Raw genomic sequence first — 20,550 nt, forward strand, 5'->3', positions numbered from 1 at the left:
TGAATAATTTTTAAAAATTTACACAATAAATCATTCATATAGTGTATAGTGTATCATGATTAAAGAATAAAAGCACATACACGTGTGCTCGCCACCTATATCCATTTTCAGAAAACAATACCAAAAACTTTGCAGCCCCTTTCAAGCCCCTACCTGACCACAATCCCCTTGCCGCTCCTAACAGAGGTAACAACGAAATTTTTTCATTATTCCCTTGCTTTCTTTAATTTTTCCACATATGCACGAACCCCTATATATTAATTTTTCCCATTTTTTAAACCCTACATAAATACAATTATACAATGTAAGTTTCTGTTAACTTTCTTTCCTTGCCTAATACTACTTTCTATATTCAGTCATATTGATGTATATCCTTGTGACTTACTCATTTTCACAGATATTTCCCAGATTTCACTTATTTTCACTCACATACCACTGTATAAATATACCATAATTTACTTATCTGTTCTACTCTTGGTAGAAACATGGGTTGTTCCAAGTTTGGGTTAATACTAATAGCACTATGAACATTCTCATCTATCTGCTAATATAAGCACTCAATCTTAGAACATATCTAAGTATATACGTGGGCATGAAATTTCAGGTGTTCTGATTTCATACTCCCCCAGAGCATTGCCATGGCTCCACGTATTGGCCAACACTTGGTATTGTCAGACCTTCCCTACTGGATTCTTTTTTTCAAACTAAGACCTTTTTATTTGATAACATTAATCTCTTAGCTATACACACAGCAAATACCTCCACCCTGCCTGTTACTTGTCTTTCAACTTCATTTATGAAGGCTTTTATTAGACAGAAATTTTACCTTAATGTAGTGACTCTTTAACAATGTTTTCTATTTAGGATTTTTCTTGTTTAGAGAGTCTCAGTTTACAATATTATAATCTACCTTCAAAGTGATAATAATAATAATCTCTCATATCGTCTTAAGTTTTAAAGACCTCTTCACAAATGAATTGTCAATCCATCCAGAATTGCATTTTGAATTAGGTGTGAGATAAAGATCAATTCTTTTTCCCTACACAGATAATTGTCTCCGAGCAATTCATGTAGAATCCATCATCTTTCCACTTATTTAACATCATCTCCATTTTATAGTAAGATAATAAAATCACAAATATGAGTAGAGCTATTTCAAAATTCTCTATTTGACTAAACTTGTGCCAATAATAAACCATCTTAATAACTAGAGCATTAGAAGTCTTGACAGCTGGTAAGGCATGCACCTTATACCTGTGTTATAAAAATTATTCTGGCTATTCATAAACTTGCTCTTCCTATGAATCTGAAGATCAGTCCTTCAACTTCTCTAAAATACCCAGTGGATATTTTGATTAGATTTGTGCCAAATTTATAGATTGATTTTGGAAGAACTGCTATTGTCATGATATTGTTTCCTAACTACGAATCTGTGATCATGACATCTCTCTCCTTTTTCTCTTCTTCTTTTACATCTTTTAATAATATCTGGTAATTTTATCCATAAATATCTTGACCATCTTCTGAAACAACTGTAACTGGGCACTTCAAAGTGTTAGTTGATACGATGAATGAAACCTTTATTCCTTTATATTTTCTAATTGGCTATTACTTATGAATAAGAAATGTATTTTCTCTATATTATAGTCTTTATACCTCAACTCTACTGAACTCTCTCATTAGTTCTAATAACTGACCTGAATATTCTATTCAATTTTTGAGGCAAACAATCATATCATTTACAAATGAAGCAGCTTTATCTCATGTTTTCCAATGCTTATACCTTCCATTTCTCTTTCTGGCTTACTACATAAAGTAGAACTTCTACACAATGATGAATAGCACCAGTAATGGCAATAATCCCAAATTATTGCTAATTTTGATAGAAATGTTTATAATGAGTCACCACTAATTATGATGTTTGCTGTGACTGCTTGACAAATATCATGTCAGTTAAGAAAGTTCCCTTCTATTCCTAACCAGAAGTTTGTATAAGTCATTAATGTCATCCAATGCTTCTTTAATGTCATAAAACATTAAATGCCATCAAATTATTTTTCTACCTCTTTTGAGGCGATCACATGCTTTTTCTCCTTAGTTAATAGAATGGAATAAATTTATAATAATAATGTGGTAGAACACAATACATCAGTGAATTAAATCTGCAAATATTTCACATAAAAATTCTGTATCTATTCATTAAAATAGAGAATCATCTGGGGCACCCGGGTGGCTCAGTTGGTTGAGCGTCCGACTTCGGCTTAGGTCATAATCTCATGGTTCATGAGTTTGAGCCCCACGTCAGGCTCTGTGCTGCCGGCTCAGAGCCTGGAGCCTTCTTGGGATTCTGTGTCTCCCTCTCTCCGCCCTTCCCCCACTCATGCTCACCTGCTCTCTCTCCCTCTCAAAAAAATTAAAAATATTAAAAAAATTTTTTAAATAGAGAATCGTCGTTAGAGAGGGAGGGAGCCAAAACATAAGAGACTCTTAAAAACTGAGAAGAAACTGAGGGTTGACGGGGGTGGGTAATGGGTATTGAGGAGGGCACCTGTTGGGATGAGCACTGGGTGTTGTATGGAAACGAATTTGACAATAAATTTCATATTTTAAATAAATAAATAAATAAATAAATAAATAAATAAATAAATAAAATTCAGCATATAAAAAAATAAATAAAAAATTAGAGAATCATCTATGTTCATAAAGATGAAAATTCTAAAATTTTCTTTTTCATCTAGTTTGTATATTAACATGTCTAACCACATGAAATGAGCTTGATAGGTCTCTCTTTCTATTCTCTGAAACAATGTACAAGCCTTTCAGACTTCGTAAAAACATGTACAGTCATCTCAGGATGATGGAAGAGAGGCTAATGATCCTAGATTTAATTGGCTTCAGTCTTCTATGGAAAGCAATGTATTCTCTTATAATAATATCTCCTGCTTCCTCTTTGTTTTTAATCTTAATAAATGTCTCCCAGGGCACCTGGGTGGCTCAGTCAGTTAAGTGTTCAACTTTGGCTCAGGTCATGATCTCACTGTCACTCTGCTGTCAGCACTGAGCCTGCTTCAGATCCTGTGTGTGTCTATCCATCTGTCTGTCTCTCCTGCCCCCCATCCTCTCAAAAATAAATAAACATTAAAGAAATAATAATAATTGTTTCCCACATGAAATCACGGAGCATCTCATGATTGTCTGAAACCTTCTTAAAGATCTGGACCCCAGTTTGTGTTCACCAAATGTTTTTCTAATTAAATGACTGACTGACCCCAGTGTTTTTCCTTCAGTCTTTTTCTTTAAACTTTTATCAGAAAAATTTCAAATATGTGCAAAAGTAGAAAGGATAATGAATCCTCACATATCCAACACCCAGCTTAGATAATTAACAATTCATGACCAATCCTCTTCCATTCATCCCCAAATGCCTATCCCCATATTATTCTGAAGAAAACCACAGACATCTGATCATTTCACCCACAGTATTTCAATATATATATCTAAAAGAAAATGACTTTATAAAAATATAATACAATGATCATACCTTTAAAAATAAAAATAAAAGAACTCATTAAATTTAAATATTCAGTTAGTACTCAAATTCCCAGTGGTCTCAAATGATTTCTTCCCTTAAAGATGTTTTCTCTTGATAGGATCTACACATTGTGATTACTTGATCTTTCTTCTCATCTTTAATGTTCTTGCCATTTATTTGACAAAACTGAATCATTTATCCTGTAGAGCAGACTTCTCAAACTATCTGTGTTGAAAGGATGGTTTTAGATTTCCAGTTGGTCTTATACTAAGACCCGATCCCACTGTGCACAACTACTAAACACTCTGAACACGTGCAACTCGCCAAGATCATCTAAGAACACCAGAAGCAATTTATTATATGCTATTCAACAAATTGAATATGATGGCTAAAACATTTCTAAACACTGCTCCTTAAACATTTCTAAGGTCTTCCTATTGATTCTTCTATTTATTCATTATGCAGGTAACATCTTGAGTAGCATTGCTGTCACATTTCCCACAGGCTGGATTTTGCTTATTAATTCTCCATGGTGTTGTTTAACATGTTTCTCTGTACTCTGTACTTTCTATAAATTTGGAGCTGGATCTAGAGATTTGATCAGATTCAGGTCCAAATTTTTTGGCAAGACTTTAGAGTTGGCATTGTATTCTTCCATCAGGAGACCCAAAAGGCTGGCCCTGACCCTTCTTTTTGGGATGTTGGTGGTCATTGGTGAACAATGTTATTAACTAGTACTAAATGTCAAAGGCCTGCTAGTAAATTTGGTTCTCCAAAGTTTGTTCTCTGAGAGACTCAGATCTCCTGAGCCACCACTGGTTCCCTCCATGGCCTCAGTTGCTGACACAATGCAGATCATCCAGCTGTCAGTTGTGAGTTCCCAGCATTTGTGAAGATCTGAGGGAGAACTTGTCACCCAGCTGTGTTGGAGATGGGCTTTGCTATTCCAGTTGCTGTTTTGTAAGATTTGGGACTATTAAAAACTATTCAACCCGCCTATCTTCCATTTTTTAAAAACAATGCTGTTTGCTTTGGCATCTTAAACTGAACTTAGTTGATAGATATTTTTCAGGGTATAAAATTTTTCCTGGGGCACCTGGGTGGCTCAGTCGGTTAAGCGTCCAACTTCGCCTTGGGTCACGATCACACGGTTTGTGAGTTCAACCCCGCATCAGGCTCTGTGCTGACAGCTCAGAGCCTGGAGCCTGCTTCAGATTCTGCCCCTCCCCTGCTCATGCTCTGTCTCTCTCTCCCTCAAGAATAAATAAACATTAAAAAAATGTTTTTAATTTTTTTTAATGTTTATTTATTTTTGAGACAGAGAAAGACAGAGCATGAGCAGGGGAGGGTCAGAGAGAGGGAGACACAGAATCCAAAGCAGGCTCCAGGCTCCGAGCTGTCAGCACAGAGCCTGACGCAGGGCTCGAACTCACAGACTCAGATCATGACCCGAGCCAAAGGTGGACACCCAACCGCCTGAGCCACCCAGACGCCCCACATTAAAAAACAATTTTTTTCAAAGAAACTTAAAAAATAATTTTTTCCTAAGTATATTTTAAATTAAATGTACTACAAGTACCTTTTTAGCCATATCCAACCCATTTTGTTTTATGTTTCTACAAAATAAAGTGACTATTTTCCCCCACATCTGAGCAGTCTAAAGAGAGTGTTTTCATTGCTGGTTAGTGATAAGTGATTTGTAATTTACTGTAATATGTCTCTTTAACCCATGAATACTATAGCTGTGAATTTTTAAACGTCTCAGGATGTGAAAAGTTTTTATTTTCTTTTCTTCCTGCTTTCTACCTAAACTACATTGCAGTCAAGCATAGTTCTATGTTATTGATTCTTTGACAATTGTTTAGACTTCAGCTGTCCGCTAGTCTATGGACAAGTTATTGTAAGTAGCCCACACTGTATGCCTTTGACTCTGGGGATAGAATTGGTGTGTGTGTATAGTTACAGGATTTTAGTTTAGTTACAAAATTTTAAACATAAACATAAATCAAGCCTGTTAATCATGTTTTCAGGTTGTCTGCATATTTACTCATTTTGACTTCTTAATCCATTGATTTTTGATTCAAGTCATTTAAATTCTACTATGGTTATAAATTTATCAAATTTAACTTTTATTTCTTCAGTTTTGGTTTATGTATTACGGCTATGATGTTGGACACATTAAAATTTCTGATTCATAAAGCATCATGGTTGATGTATTCTTTATTCATACTTATCATTGTTCCCATAAATTCTATTTTGTCTAATATTAATATTGCTGTACCAGCTTTCTTTTGGTAATTTTTTTTTTGATATATCTTTTTCCTGCCCTTTATTTTCAGCCTCTAGTATCGTTTTGTTTTGGACCTCTCTAATTGAAAAACATCCATTATGATAATGTATGTCTTTTTTTTTCTGTTTATTTTTGAGAGAGACAGACAGACAGACAGAGAGCAAGTGGGGAAGGGGTAAAGAGAGCGAGAGAGAGAGACAGAGAATCCAAAGCAGACTCCAAGGCTCCAAGCTGTAAGCAAAGAGCTCGGTGTGGGGCTCGAACTCCTGAACTGCAAGATCATGACCTGAGCCAAAGTCGGACACTTAACTAACTGAGTCACCCAGGCACCCCTGATAATGTATGTCTTCAATTGGTAAATTTAACCCATTTAGATTTGTGAGTACTGATATGTTTAACCTTTTTTCTAAATAAAAAGGGTTTTCTTAACAATTGATAGTTAAAAAATATATATGTATGTGTATATATGTGTGTGTGTGTATATATATATATATATATATATATATATATATATATATATATAGACAGAGAGAGAGAGTCATAATTCAGCCATTTCTAGGCTTATCATTATTTCTTTTACCCATACCTCTGTATTTACTTTTCTTCTTGTTGACATATACCTTATAGTGATTAAAATAATAATTACAAAGATTGTTAAAAACCGGACTTCTGTATTATTAAAAGATAATAATATAATTGTTAATTACATATTACATAAGTAACATGATTAAAGTTACTTAAAAGTCCTATTCCTAGGGGAATAAACTAAAAGAAGGAAAAAACTTTTTTTTTAGGGTTAAGATTAGGTCAGACTTAGTACCAACACTTTAGTTGAGGCCAAGAATTAAAAAACAAAAACAAAAACAAAAAAAACCCTCTCTCTCCCCAACACCATTCTTGAAACTAACATTTTACTTGGGTCATAAACAGGTTCCAATTACAAAGCAGCCCCCTGGAAAGCAACAGAATACAGAAGAATGGGCAATGAACTACAAATACCTGAATTCAAGTTTTAGCCCTACCACCAACTGGGTGGGTAACCTGGGGCAACGTTTGGGGACTTCAGATTCCTCATGGTTCAAATGTAAACAATTGATCTCATGAAGTTTTCAAGAGGAGTGAACGAAACAATAAACAGGAACTCTTATCAAACTATATCATTAATTTTATATGTGTAGGTATTGTGTATAATTTTTTAAACTATACAGCAGAAAATACAGTAACATTATCAGTCCAGATTAGTCATGTTTGCTACCCACTAAATTGGACTGGACCCCAAATAAGAAAACAAGATGAAGATTAGTTTCCTACCCCTCTTCCTATTTTCCACCTTCCAAGGATTTTTCCTCCATTAAAATGCTAGCGTAAGTCTCGAAGCTTTCCCTGCCACTTTCAAGGCATTTAGGCTTACAAATTAGTGAGCGCTTTCCTTTCTCGGTGTTTTAATGAGGTAAGCTGGGCTGAGCACCTGCCCACTGCTGTGACCTGGACATCATATTACTAGCATACGTCTCCTCCAGGACATTAACTGTAGGTGACATTCTACCACTTGGTCTTATTTCCTTGACTTTCACTTGTCTTTGTTCACTTCCTTTTCATTGCCCAATAAACCCATATCCTTATTAATACTACTAAGTCTGACTTAGAAAATAGACAGCTATTCCGACCAGTAAGAGTGCTCATTTAAGCAGCTCTGCAATCAAGTTTGGGTGGCCTTTTTGTGTAAAGCTAACCTACTGCTGTATTATCACAGACTCACAGGAAAACAGCACATCCTGAGGCAAACAGTTGTCTTGTATGACATGACTCATTTAATACAAGAAAACAATGGTCACTTATTAGCCTAGGGATCATATACTATTCCTTTCCATGTCTAACAACCCATTTAGCTTATGTTCACAGGAGGGAGTTTTGTGATGATAATCATCCCTCCTATTTCAATGAACACATTTGGAAGAAGTGCTAAAGGAGTAAAAGTAAAATACTTGCTGTGCTTCATTTAATTCCATTTGTTTCTTACATAAAAAACAGAGAGGGGCACCTGGGTGGCTCAACTGGTTAAGCGTCCGACTCTTGGTTTCAGATCAGGTCAGGAACTCCTGGCTCGTGAATTCAAGCCCTGTATTGGGCTCCGCACTGACAGCACAGAGCCTGCTTGGGATTCTCTCTCTGCCCCGCCCCTACTCATACTCTCTCTCTCTCTCTCAAAATAAATAAACTTAAAAAAAAATAGAGACTTAAAAATAAATGAAAGACTAGTGCTAATGCAGGTTTTTAGGAAACAGACTCAAGCTTTTAGTGATTTTCATAACTTGCCAAAAAAAAAATTAGGAAATCAATATGTTATGATATCAACTAACAAATGCAAGGTGCTGGGTGCTTTTAAGAATAACTAGAGGGGCGCCTGGGTGGCGCAGTCGGTTAAGCGTCCGACTTCAGCCAGGTCACGATCTCGCGGTCTGGGAGTTCGAGCCCCGCGTCGGGCTCTGGGCTGATGGCTCAGAGCCTGGAGCCTGTTTCCGATTCTGTGTCTCCTTCTCTCTCTGCCCCTCCGCCGTTCATGCTCTGTCTCTCTCTGTCCCAAAAATAAATAAACGTTGAAAAAAAAATTAAAAAAAAAAAAAAGAAAAAAAAAAGAATAACTAGAATATCAGATTTCCCAATCAAAAAGCGCTAAGTATCCACACATACACTTCAGGAACAGTAACAACTAAGACACCTCACAAAGAAAAAAATGTAAAGCACCTACAAATGTAAAGCAGGGAAGGGTAAGGGAAGAGCTTGGGGTAAGAACAGTTTCCAATCTCAGCCAATAAATTGCCAGTCCCCTATACTGTATAAGAAATTCATTAACCTCTAATAGCATGAACACATAATTAACTCTTACAAACTGAGAACTGGAATAATCTGACCACAGATTTCAGCACTGTATGTTCCTCCTTTTGGATTGAGGATAGATTTGAACCACTGACTATTCATTCATATGAAGAAATTCTGAAAAAAGCAGGTCAATATTGAAAGAATAAGGTCAGACAGGCAAAAACAAAAGCCCACTAATTTCTGTAGGTACCAACACAACAAATCAATCAAAAATATTGAGGCTTGGCCTGTACAAATGAAATCATCAAGGATGTATAATACACAAATGCAAAATGAGATCAAGGACACGTGGTTTCATTGAGATAAACTTTAGGGACTTCAACAAGAACATCCAGGCCTTCTGTCAAGGATAAGAAATGTCTCAAGACTCACCTCATGCTTCGAGAAGAGTCGGACGCCCTCCAGCTGGTGGAACACTGGGTAGTGCTGGGAGTCTATCTGGTCGCGCCGGTAGACATCACCCACCACCAGGAAGGCATCCAGCCCAGCATGCAGCAGGTCCCACTGGTGTGCGGACGTGTGAGCTCGCAGCATGTGAGTCCCATTCACGTAATAGTTGTCTCCCTTCTTCCGGCTGGGGTGGTCGGCTGGGATGAGCAGGCTGTCAAAGTTCTGCCAGGTGGTGACCACTGGAGAAAGGTCGTCATAAACTGAGAACAGCGGAGTCCCAAAGCGGCCCACATACTGCTGGTAGAAGTGTTCCTTCACCCTCTCCTTGATCAGCCAAAGAGGGTGATACTGCTGATTGTGCAGATTCCTGCCAACCCTGGAGAGAACTTTCCGGGAGAGGTTGCTGTAGTTGTCCTGAGGGTAGGATTTGCCCAGCAGCTCCAGCACGTTGCCCGAAGCTCCTCGGGCAGCAAACTCTGAAGCATCAGGTCTTGAGCCCACAGTCTGTTGATGATGGCCTTTGGAGACACCGCTGGCCTTCCTCACCAGGTAGATATGCACGTGGCCAACTCTCCTGAGTGTCGAACAAATCATTGTAGAAACTTATTTCACAGAGTCTGGAAAAAGCACACGTGCAAAGCACAGGTCAGGCTTCACACTGTAAAAAGTAAACATGTCCTTTGTGTCTCCTCCCAACCCCTCACTGTCCTGACATCTGTCTCCCCACGACCTCCTCCACACAGATCAAATTAAGGAAATCTGCTGCCAGAGGCTTAATAGTCACCGCTCTAAGTCAAAAGAACCTTGGACGTCACTTTTAGACACCTACTCTCAAGTTGTCCTTCCCTTGTCCTTGAGTTTGAAGAAATCTTCCTTTATCACATCATGTCATGTCCTGAATCCCTTATGTTGAATAAAACTTTAAATGTGACAATTTCCTTGTATTTGGACTATTCAAGAACCAAAAAGTTTAGAGGGATCATCTAAAAGACAGGGAGGCTTGGCTGACCCTAGCAAAGTCTCATTAATTAAAGGAAACACATGATTACATACAGCAGAACAAACAGATGATATTTGAAACAGCCATCCTGCACATTTCTGTTTATCCTCCTAACTACCAAGTTCTGCTTACCTGTGACAGACATGACTTCTGGATTATCCCATATATTACAAAATGTTGTTACGTCATGTTACAAAATTGTTATCACATTAAAATTTTTTTGATGTTTCAAATAAAATACACCACTTCAGGTGGTGGTTATTTTAGTTTTCACTTTTATAAAAACAAAAACAAACAACTTCAGGAAATATTATACAAAGTGATAGACTATACCAATGGACAGCTGAAGTTATTTTTATAAATGTAAATCTTTTCTGTACTCACATTTGGTCGTGTCATTTAAATGTGTGTCATACCACTGCAGCATCCTACCATTGTATTTTTGTTTTGCAAAAGAGCAAGTTTCTACTATACACCCACAATAAACCAGGAGAAGGGCTACACTTACATGGCTAGGGATACAGAGCAGTCAGAAAACAAAGTACTGACTAAATCTTTAAAAAACAAAAAATGCCTAGAATTTAATCTAAGAAGAGACCAAATTAATTAATTAAAGACAAGCATCATCAAATTTCACAGTGGAAAGTCACTTCAGAAGTCACCTGGCACAGGCCATTCAACGTCAAAGATGAGGTGGCTGAGATGGCTAAGTGGCTGACTCTTGATGTCGGCTCAAGTCATGATCTCACAGTTCATGAATCGTGCACTGAGAGCATGGAGCCTGAGATTCTCTCTCTCCCTCTCTCTCTCTGCCCCTCCCCCGCTTGCACACGTGCATGTGCACACGTGCTCTCTCTCCCAAAACAAACAAACAAACAAACAAACAAAAAGGTGACAAAGACCCAGGTATAGCTGACTGAACTTTAGGGCACTGAAGAGTTAAGACAACAGAGGAAGAGTCTGGGCCACTAATGTATGGTCATAGAAGCAAATGTTAAACTGACTCAGGGATCTCAGTAATGAAAATCTTTAGATGTCATTTCCCTATGTTCATAAAAAAATTTACCATGAATTAAATCACCGAAATCACCTTCAAACTTTTAGAATTGTTTTCATCTATTGAGCTACTTTAAAGCATACAACCAAGTGGTTATTTTACTTTAATAGCCCTATAATCATACTAAGAAAGTACATACCTTCGTCATAGTAAGCTGCATTAGAAGGGAATTCTATTGTCCCACGTGACCATCAAAAGCATACTGAGCATGTACCCAGGCAGCAGAGTGTAACTGGTTCAAAAGTGCAATTGAAAATATCTAGCTACAAGTTAAGTTATTATGGGTGTGTGTGATTGCTTGTTAGAAGCCTGTGCATTATACCTTTGCCAGAGACTACTGTCATGACACAAGATACCCGGGAACTCCCTGGATTTATTCGAATACGGCACTATTTTGTCAGTTGTTTCTAAAAGTGTTTTTGGGTGAGCTTCAGGGGGAATCTGTCTTCCTATCTACAGTGTTCAGGGGCTTGTCAATGCAAGAGATAGGAATTTTAAATATGCATGTGCCACCTTATACATCTTGGCACAAACTCAGGCTGTTAGGTTATTAGCTACCTAGCTCAGCACCCTTGGCAAGACATAAGAAAGCATTTCTTCCCTCCAAAGGCATATGCTGTTACACAAAGCTCAGAATTCTTCTGGGGAAGGTGCTATTGGTGCAGTTAATCAAGGGTTGCTGACTGTCTTTTCCTTCTCAATTCCCAGCCCTTCACACATGCACTTCTAGGTTCTGTTCCCACATCTGTACCCTATCCTCATGCCCCTTCTTTGTTCTCCTCACCCCACCTCTACCTTACTTAGGAAAGTTTAATTATCTTGTCTTCTTTTCCAGGCTTTTTATATAATCTGCTCAGCCCTGGCATTATGTTCCCCACTGTGTATTCTCCTCACCCAAAACAATTACTTGGGTTTTTTTCTTCTATTATCATCTCTTACAGGGAGAGAATAATGATTATGATAACATTCCCAGTTCCATCCAGCAAGATTCCTTTCCTTTTGTCTCTGTCAAATTTCCTATAAGAGTTCAAGGGGCACCTGGTGACTCAGTTGGTTAAGCACTGGACTCCTGATTTTGCCTCAGGTCATGATCTCATGGTTCTTGAGATAGAGCCCAGCCTGGAGCTCTGTGCTAAGAACACGGAGCCTGCTTGGGATTCTCTCCCTTCCTCTCTCTCTATCCTCCCTCACTCGTGTGTGGCTGTGGCTGTGGCTGTGGCTGTGGCTGTGGCTGTGGCTGTGGGTGTGTATGTGTGTGTCAAAACAAATAAACATTAAAAAAAAAAACGTTCATGTGGAAAACACAGGAGCCATGGGAAAATACCACCAATGGCAGTCAGACTTCTATTGATATGGCGGGTCTTTTATCTCATGCTTTCAACAACACTGTGAGGTAAGTACTACTCCTACCACTTTACAAAGAAACTAAGGCTTAAACAGATCATGCAACTTGCAGAAACTCTTACATCTTCCCAAGAACAAAGTTCAGAACTCTGAGCAACTCAAGTACTTCTCAATCAATAGACCCAGACTGTTAAATTCAAATTACACATCTTTAATTACCTCTCTTAACTTCTTTCTTATGTGAACATGATTACACATAATTGCATTTTAAGTGCACAAATGAATACAGGAATGAATAAATTAATACATCAAATAAAACCCATTAGTTTAGATAGTGGAAGTGAAATACTATTTAACCTAGAACCATAGGACCAAACCTGCCCATGTTCTGTTTTTGTAAATAGCTTTCTTGGACTGCAGCAATGCCCATTCATTTATAGTTTGTCTGTGGTGGCTTCTCTACTCTGAAGACAGAGCTGAATAGCTGCCAGAGACTAGGTCTTTAGCGGCAAAGACCTAAAATACTTACTATCTTGTTCTTTACAGAAAAGTCTGCTGAGCCCTGTTTTAGCTTAATTCACTGAAAAGTTCTTCCACACTATTAAGAATCTCTTCCTAGTCACAAATATATGCAGATTATAGAGCCACAAAAAGTAACAAAAGTACAAATGTGGATGTTAAATGTGCTAACATTGGTAGAGAAGAGACCATGAGACCAACCATGAGAAGAGTCAATACAATACAATGGGCAAAAGACCACACTTTGCAGAGACACCCACGTGGGTGCGACCCTAAGTTGGCCAGTCAGGCACTGCGTATTATCCTCAGACACATCGCCTGATCTTTCACTCTCAAGTTTCTCATGTATAAAAATTTAGAAAACAATACCAACCTCATAGTAAAAGAATTAAACTAGATCTTGTTCATAATATACTTAACCCAATGCCCAATATGTAAGAGATGAGTTGAATCAAGAGTTGGAAATGACCCAGAGACTTCTAGAGACCAGATAACAGAGAAAACAATAAAGTTATTCACTGAAGAAACACAGGATGAATTTTGTTTGTCTGTTCAAGTGATTTTCATATGTGTATTTGTGGTTGGAGAAGGAAATAGCTTTGGATAGGTTGAAGTTAAGAATGGGTTAAGACAGTCATGTTAGTAATTTCTAGGAATCAGTCTGTAGTATGGGTTTGAAAATGAAGTGAGAGATTAGTGCTAGAAATGTAGACCTTGAAAGTTATGTGTATAGAGGTAAGAGGTAACATCATAAGGGTATATGAGAATCCATGGGCAAGTGAGAACAAAAATAAAAATCAGCAAAAGACTGAACTCTTAGAGATTATCATATTTCCAAGGGAAGGGTATATAAAGAATAAGCCAGAAGAGAACCAAAGAGTACAGTATCACAGAAGCTAAGCACAATGAAGTTTTAGATGGAAACCAAGGTGTTTTCCGAACCTTAATACTACTGAATGTGCAATCCTTAGCATGCTATATTATTACTATTTGTCTTCTTGTTAGACTATGTGGTTCTTGAGAGTAGAACTAACTAACTCTCTCTCTCTCTCATGTAAATCTTTGTATACCCAGACTCTAGCACTACCCCTGATACTGGATAAAAAAGGAGGGAAGAAGTAAAAGAAGAAAAACAGAAAAGGATGGAAAGAAAACTGGTCAAAGGATAAAGCATAACAAAGAGGTTAGGCAAGGAGCAAAGTAAAGAATTATTTGACAAGATAATCATCAACAGGGCAATTTCAATATTTCAATGGCTGAGTGAGGACAGAAATCAGATTATAATGGGTGGGGGATAAGCTTAAGAATCCCCCAGGCTTACACCAATGGGTTAGCAAGGCATAAAGAAATACAAAGCCATAGGATGCTCACACCTGCGTTTGGGCAAACAAGACAAGGCAACCAAGAATAGGGAGGTGCAAAGGCATCCCAGAATAGAGAGGAGGTACAGAGTCCCCAGAATAGAAAGGGAGGGGCAAAGGCCCAGAAATAAGGGTACAAAGGTGCCCAATACATAGGTATATGAAATAAACAAGATTAGATATTCAGATTAAATTGGGGGAAGCACCCCCAATTTAGTACTATAGCAAAAAGCTGCTTTCACAGGAGGAAAGGACCAAGTTAGGTAAATAGGTAAATTGGGCTACAGACCACTGCACTGCAGGTGTAACAGCCCAGAGTGGAGATGATCAACAAAAAGAAAGGTGCTTTGTTAACTCTGAGATTATTTCCCTTATCTGACTCATCCCCTAGGCTAGCTAAGATAAACAGAAGTGTTGCCTCATGTCTGCTGTAAACAACCTTCCGCCCAACTGCCCAGCATTAGGATTTTGCTTTGTATTAACCCAAACCCCTAACCCCAGATATCTTCAAGACCCCCTTTCCCTCACATCCACAAGGTAATATTCACAGATTCATTGTTTCTTTGTGCACATCCATCTCCATGTTTGTAAGCCTTCTGATCCTAATAAAAACAGGGCGATGACCCTTATTCAGGGCTCTTGTCTTTTCCCGGACATTAGCCATATCTCACTTTTCATCCTGCGTCCCACTGTCTTGCTAGACAAGACAGAAATTTAGACCGAGAGTCTGTGACAATAATGGGTTAAGAAATGAACAGAAGATGTAAAAATGAAGGAGGATACCAATGAGAGAATAAATGAAAATATTTAAAACTTCTGAGGCTCAAGGAAGGGAAGCTGAAAGAACTTTTAATAGATGGTCCTAATCTCTCAAGGAAAGCTGTAGATTTATAAATAAAAATACTGTGTATGATCTCAAATTCACCAAATAAATGTGATTTTTTTCAAAGACAAATGCTGTAATTTAGAGTGAAAAGTTATAAATATTAGATAACAGGGTCAGAGGAGGGCACTGTGCATGAAATTAAGGGGAATCCATTTAAGAGTTATTTGTAGAAAATAAAAATTAGGAGAAACATGAAAAATTTGAAAAAGTAAAAGGAAACTGATTTAGAGAAAGTATAAGCCCAGAATGTGTAGGAAAATACTAGAGAAACAAGGATGATTGATGTGGTTACTAGGAAGTCAGGAGTTGGCCAAAAAGAAATACCTGTTAATTCATGACCTGTCATCCAGGAAAAACCTAACAGCAGAGAGCAATCACTAGAATATTTTTCTAGACAGACCCAAAGATTACTGATTTTTCATAAATAAATAAATATTTATTATACATTCTGTACAAATCCAAGAAAGTCACCAACCAAGTTTTCTGGAGGCTGGTGGATATTGATCTGAATATTACTTACTACCAGATAACCTATCTTCCTGGCACACCCTTAATTTTAACCCATTTCACTCCAATCTCTTGGGTCCCCAGAGCTTTCTTAACTGAATGTTAGGCCTACTTTTCGATCAACCAATCATTGTAAGTCAGAATATCCTACAGGAATATCCTATAGGAATACAGCACAGCTCCTTATCAAGAAGGCAGTATCGCTTTTGAAAAAATACGCATTAATAACAAGAATGTTTACATTTTATAAAATAGTTTCACATGCATTTTATTATTATTGATTCCAATAAGACCTCCTGCAGTACACATAATTATTCATCACAATTCACAGAAAAAGAAATACCAGTTCATAAGTGACATAACTCAATTCCCATGGATAAAAGTAGAAAATTGGGGCCTCGAATCCTTGTCTTCTAACTTTAAAATCCCATGACCTTTCCAATATACTCTAAGCCACTGAAGAAGAAAAATAAGATGGAGACAAAAGAGGAACAAAAACAAAGGTATAAATAATAGTTTCTTTAGTCAGTGGTAAAAGTTTTAGTGCAATAAAATAAATATAAAAATGTCATACATTGACTACATAAGGAACTCTGTGTACTTCTCACTCTACCATGACTTGAAAAAAATATGCTATAGGTAGTCACTACTACTAAAAAATGCAGTGACATTTTACTTACAAGGACATTTATTACTTTATTACTTACAAGGACATTCTGAGATGTCTGCAATGGGCCAAAACTCTTTTTAAAAGGCTATTCAGGTAAGTTCATACTGACTTTCTTTTGATACATTTTCCCATAAACATCAGAAGGCAAAATCACTCTGCTGGCTTTAGAGTGAGTGCCTCAGAGCCCTATAAAAAGTGCTCACGGCTGTTGTTTGTTGATGATGGGAACAATGAAGATAAGGGGTCATCTCTTCCAGTGTACAGGATGGACTAATTCATTCCATCATATTTTCCTTCCTTCTTTGGTCATTCCAAGTTCTGCAAACATACAGTATTTTAAGCTACTTTGACTAATTACAAATCACAGGACATAAAAAAAAATATTATGGTACTCAAAATGACATTCACTTATAGCTACTACATAACTTTGTGTTTATAAGAAAAAAATAAATAATTACAAATAATAAATTCAAACCAGAAAATAAATGAAAAATCTGACTGGAACCTGCCTTTTCTTTATTCTTGGGTATTGATAGTTGTAGAAATTACCTAACACCACAAGAGTCCTTCTTCTCTTACTTTCTGGTCCTCTATTTACATAGTCCAAAACTGTGGATTATTAGAAAACAAACTTCTGACTTGATGTCATTACTACCATGAGTAACTGTGCTGCACTACCCAAATCCGCCCTCAAGAGAGAAGGACTCATCCACCCAGATGCCCCTCAGGTTTCAGCCTTTTTTAAAGATAGCCTCACCTCAAGAAAACTGCCTTGCCCAGGGTCATACAACCTTCCAGGAGCAGTCTGCATCCATTATGGTGGGTGGTTTGTTTCAGGAAAGGCTGGCTGACAGGCCCCCATGCAGGTGGCTGAGATTTTCGTTGGGACTGTGCAGAAGCGCAACTTCTCCCTCCACCCAATCCAGCTTCTTCTCAGTCCCCCATAGGTGTTGCTGCCAAGAGCAATACCACATAATTAATCAGTGTCCTGCATGCTAAACTTCACCTCAGAGTTTGCTTCCTGGGAAACCCAGTCTGGGACACATTTAACAGAATTAAACCCTCTACTCTTTCTCCTAAAGCAGAAAGACAATATATTGAGCGTTATTTTGATGCTACCCTGACACTCATTTTCCTTGTAATCAGAGTAAATTGTTTTCTCTGCACTTAAAATACACATAAAATTTAGGTGTACAGTTCCGTGGCATTTAGTACATTGACAATGTTGTGCAACATCACCACCATCTATTCCTGGACTGTTTTTATCATCCCAAACTGAAGCTCCGGTAAAAACAATTTTTTTTTAATGTTTATTTATTTACTTTGAGAGAGAGAGAGAGAGAGAGAGAAGGGGAGGGGCGGAGAGAAGGGGAGACAGAGAATCCCAAGTAGGCTCTGTGCTATCAGTGCAGTGCAGGGCTGGAACTCACAAACTGTGAGATCATGACCCAAGCTAAAATCAAGACTCAGGTGCTCAACCAACTGAGCCACCCAGGTGCCCCCAAACAATTATTTTTAAAGAAAAATTATATAGTGACATTTAAGAGTTTTAACACTGTAAAATCCTTAAGGGAAGTGAGGCTAAAGTTCATCTTCTGCAAGTGTCAAAAGCAATGTAGTTAGTTCTATGTTCCAACTTGGACAGAAAATGCTTCTTAAAAAATTGACACTGGAACCAAATGAGGGAAAAAAGAAGTCCTAGCATACCATAAGCAGTACACCTTAAACAGACACTGGATCACTTTTTTCCAGCCCTTTTTGACAAATGGTGTTGTTACTTACAAGACAGAGCTCATTCTGACCAAAAACCAACGGTCCATGCCATCCAACAGAACTTTCTGCAATGACAGGACTGTCCTATATCCACACTGTCAAATATGGTAGACACCAGCCACATCTGGTTATTGAGTATTTGAGATGTGGCCAGTGCAACTGAGGGATTTCATTTTTAATTTTATTTTACTTAATTTTAATTGAAATTGGCCACATGTGACTAGTAGGTATATTAGGGCAGATCTAGACCCCCATATAAGAAAAATGAGGACTCTATAACCAAAACGATCAAAACTGATTTCCAAGATTGTGTTTTTAGTATATAAACTAGCTTCCGAAATAGTATATGGATTTCAGCTTATAAATAGGGAGAGCTATTCAATCTTCGGAAGAATTTAAAAAATCAGAAAACTAGAAAGGATCACAGAGATCATGAAGTCCAACAGTCATATTTTGTAGATACCAAGTCAAAGATTAGCTATATCCCCAAGGATGTGCAGCCAATGAGTCAGTCAGAGGTGAGAACGTAGTGGCCTAATTCCCAGGTAAATGTTCCTTCTACTTCAACTTAAGTCAAGATCTCACCTATAATGTAGAATCTAAAAAAGCAAGTACACAGAAGCATAAAGAGTAGAAAGGTAGGGGTGGAGTGGAGGGGGAAATGAAAAGATGTTGGTCAAAAGGTACAAAGATGCAGCATGACATCAACTATAGTTTATAATACTGTATTGAATACTGGAAATTCACAGAGAACAGATTTAAGATACTCTCACTGAACATAGAAAAATGGTAACTATGTGAGGAAATGATTGTGAATTAGTTGGATTGTAGAAACCATTTCATATATGTGTATCAAAAAATTATATTATATACCTTAAATATACACAATTTTTATTTAAAAAAGTAAATTAATTGAATTTAATAAATATAGAAAAATAAAAAGGTATCTGAGGCATCTTGTTACATAGTCACAAATTATACTTGGATGCTTTTGGTTGTTCAATAGGCCACATGAGAACGCCGTAAACTGTCTTTACCACTATATGTCTAGCACAAGTGACTAGAACTAGCAAAACATCAAGCAAATGTTTGTTGTTAGAATGAATGAATTTTGTAACGATTTAAACAGTCGGTCCTTTCAATTTCTCTCTAGGTCTTGTATGTAAATAAAACCAGGCAGCGCATTAAGTCTGCCTGACTGGTAATTTCTTCAAAGCACACTTAGCAAACATGACCCACATATGGTCATAACCATACCAAAAAAAAAGAAAAAAAAGAGATCAGGCACATTCCATTAACCTCCAGTTTCTACCAAGAAATATGAAGCGTGGCTCAGTCAACACAGTTTATACATTTTACCCCACTAAAATAATGGTGGGGAAATGGCCAACTTCCGTTAACTTTTACTCATAAAAGGGCAAAGCAAGAGTACGTTTATGCTCCTGCTGAGTAGTATGAATACCAAAAAGAAAAAAAAAAAAGTCTCTAAAAAGGCAGCTATATTATTAGTGAGAGTGTTATTGGTGCAACCTTTCTAGAAGGGAATTCAGTACTACCAAGAGATTTAAAACTGTTCATACCCTTTGACAGGGTAATTACCTTTCTAGGAATTTATCACAAGGAAATAATGTAAATGAAGACAAAAGTTAAACACAAAGAAGTTTCATCATAGCATGATTTATAATACAAAAATATTAGAAACAACATAAACATCCCCCAACAAGGGAGTGATTAAGTAAATTATAGAACCATACAACAAAATATTATGCACTCATAAAGTAAAATGGTTTCAAAGAGTTTTAATGATACAACCATATACTTATAAAGTGATAAATAGGATATAAAGTTGTATGTATGATATGATCTTAACTATGTAAATATATATCTATACCTATAAATATACACATATTATATTTAGGAACTAAGCAAGATTTAATAGTTATAATCCCAGTCCTTATTTTCTGTTTTGTACTTTTATATTTCTAAACTTTCTAAACAGATACTAAATTTTTAATTAAACTTCTTTATTATGAAATATTGAATTTTGATTATAAGAAGTTGTTTTAAAATATCTGTTGAGTTGAGCTCTAGCCATCTTAATTGCCTATACTAAACCCACTTATAACTACATCAAGAATAAATGCCACCAGTATAAATGTAACATGGCCATAGATAGTTTAATTAATTGTGTTCAATGACCCGCTAAGCAATTATTTTTTTTAGAACAATGCAGGTAGAATGCTTGGCATGTATAAACTTCTGTGCCTTTCCAATTTCCTCTCCCTAGCTATAAATCAACTGTCACAATCACCATGCCAATCACTCAATGTTATTTCCCTAA

The 20,550-nt window shown here is 37.1% G+C and overlaps 1 protein-coding gene across 36 annotated transcripts in view; it reads right to left on the bottom strand.

Moving 5' to 3' along the window:
* The window catches only part of FARS2 (phenylalanyl-tRNA synthetase 2, mitochondrial), a 623,580-nt gene that overhangs the window by 474,402 nt on the left and 128,628 nt on the right, over positions 1-20,550 (bottom strand). For 27 of the 36 annotated variants that reach the window (XR_006717077.1, XM_045497529.1, XM_045497536.1 and 24 more), the window contains one exon: positions 9,075-9,709. Coding sequence is in view for 35 of the 36 variants with exons in the window: in XM_045497529.1 (XP_045353485.1) it covers positions 9,075-9,686 (612 nt within the window). In the remaining variant the exon portion in view is untranslated. Of the gene's footprint in view, positions 1-9,074; positions 9,710-9,921; positions 9,947-17,193; positions 17,390-20,550 lie in introns of those variants that run through there. The other 9 variants (XM_045497511.1, XM_045497499.1, XM_045497508.1 and 6 more) reach the window with 2 other exon arrangements.

The sequence above is a fragment of the Leopardus geoffroyi genome, chromosome B2 (genome assembly GCF_018350155.1).
Source record: "Leopardus geoffroyi isolate Oge1 chromosome B2, O.geoffroyi_Oge1_pat1.0, whole genome shotgun sequence".
Lineage (NCBI taxonomy): Eukaryota > Metazoa > Chordata > Mammalia > Carnivora > Felidae > Leopardus > Leopardus geoffroyi.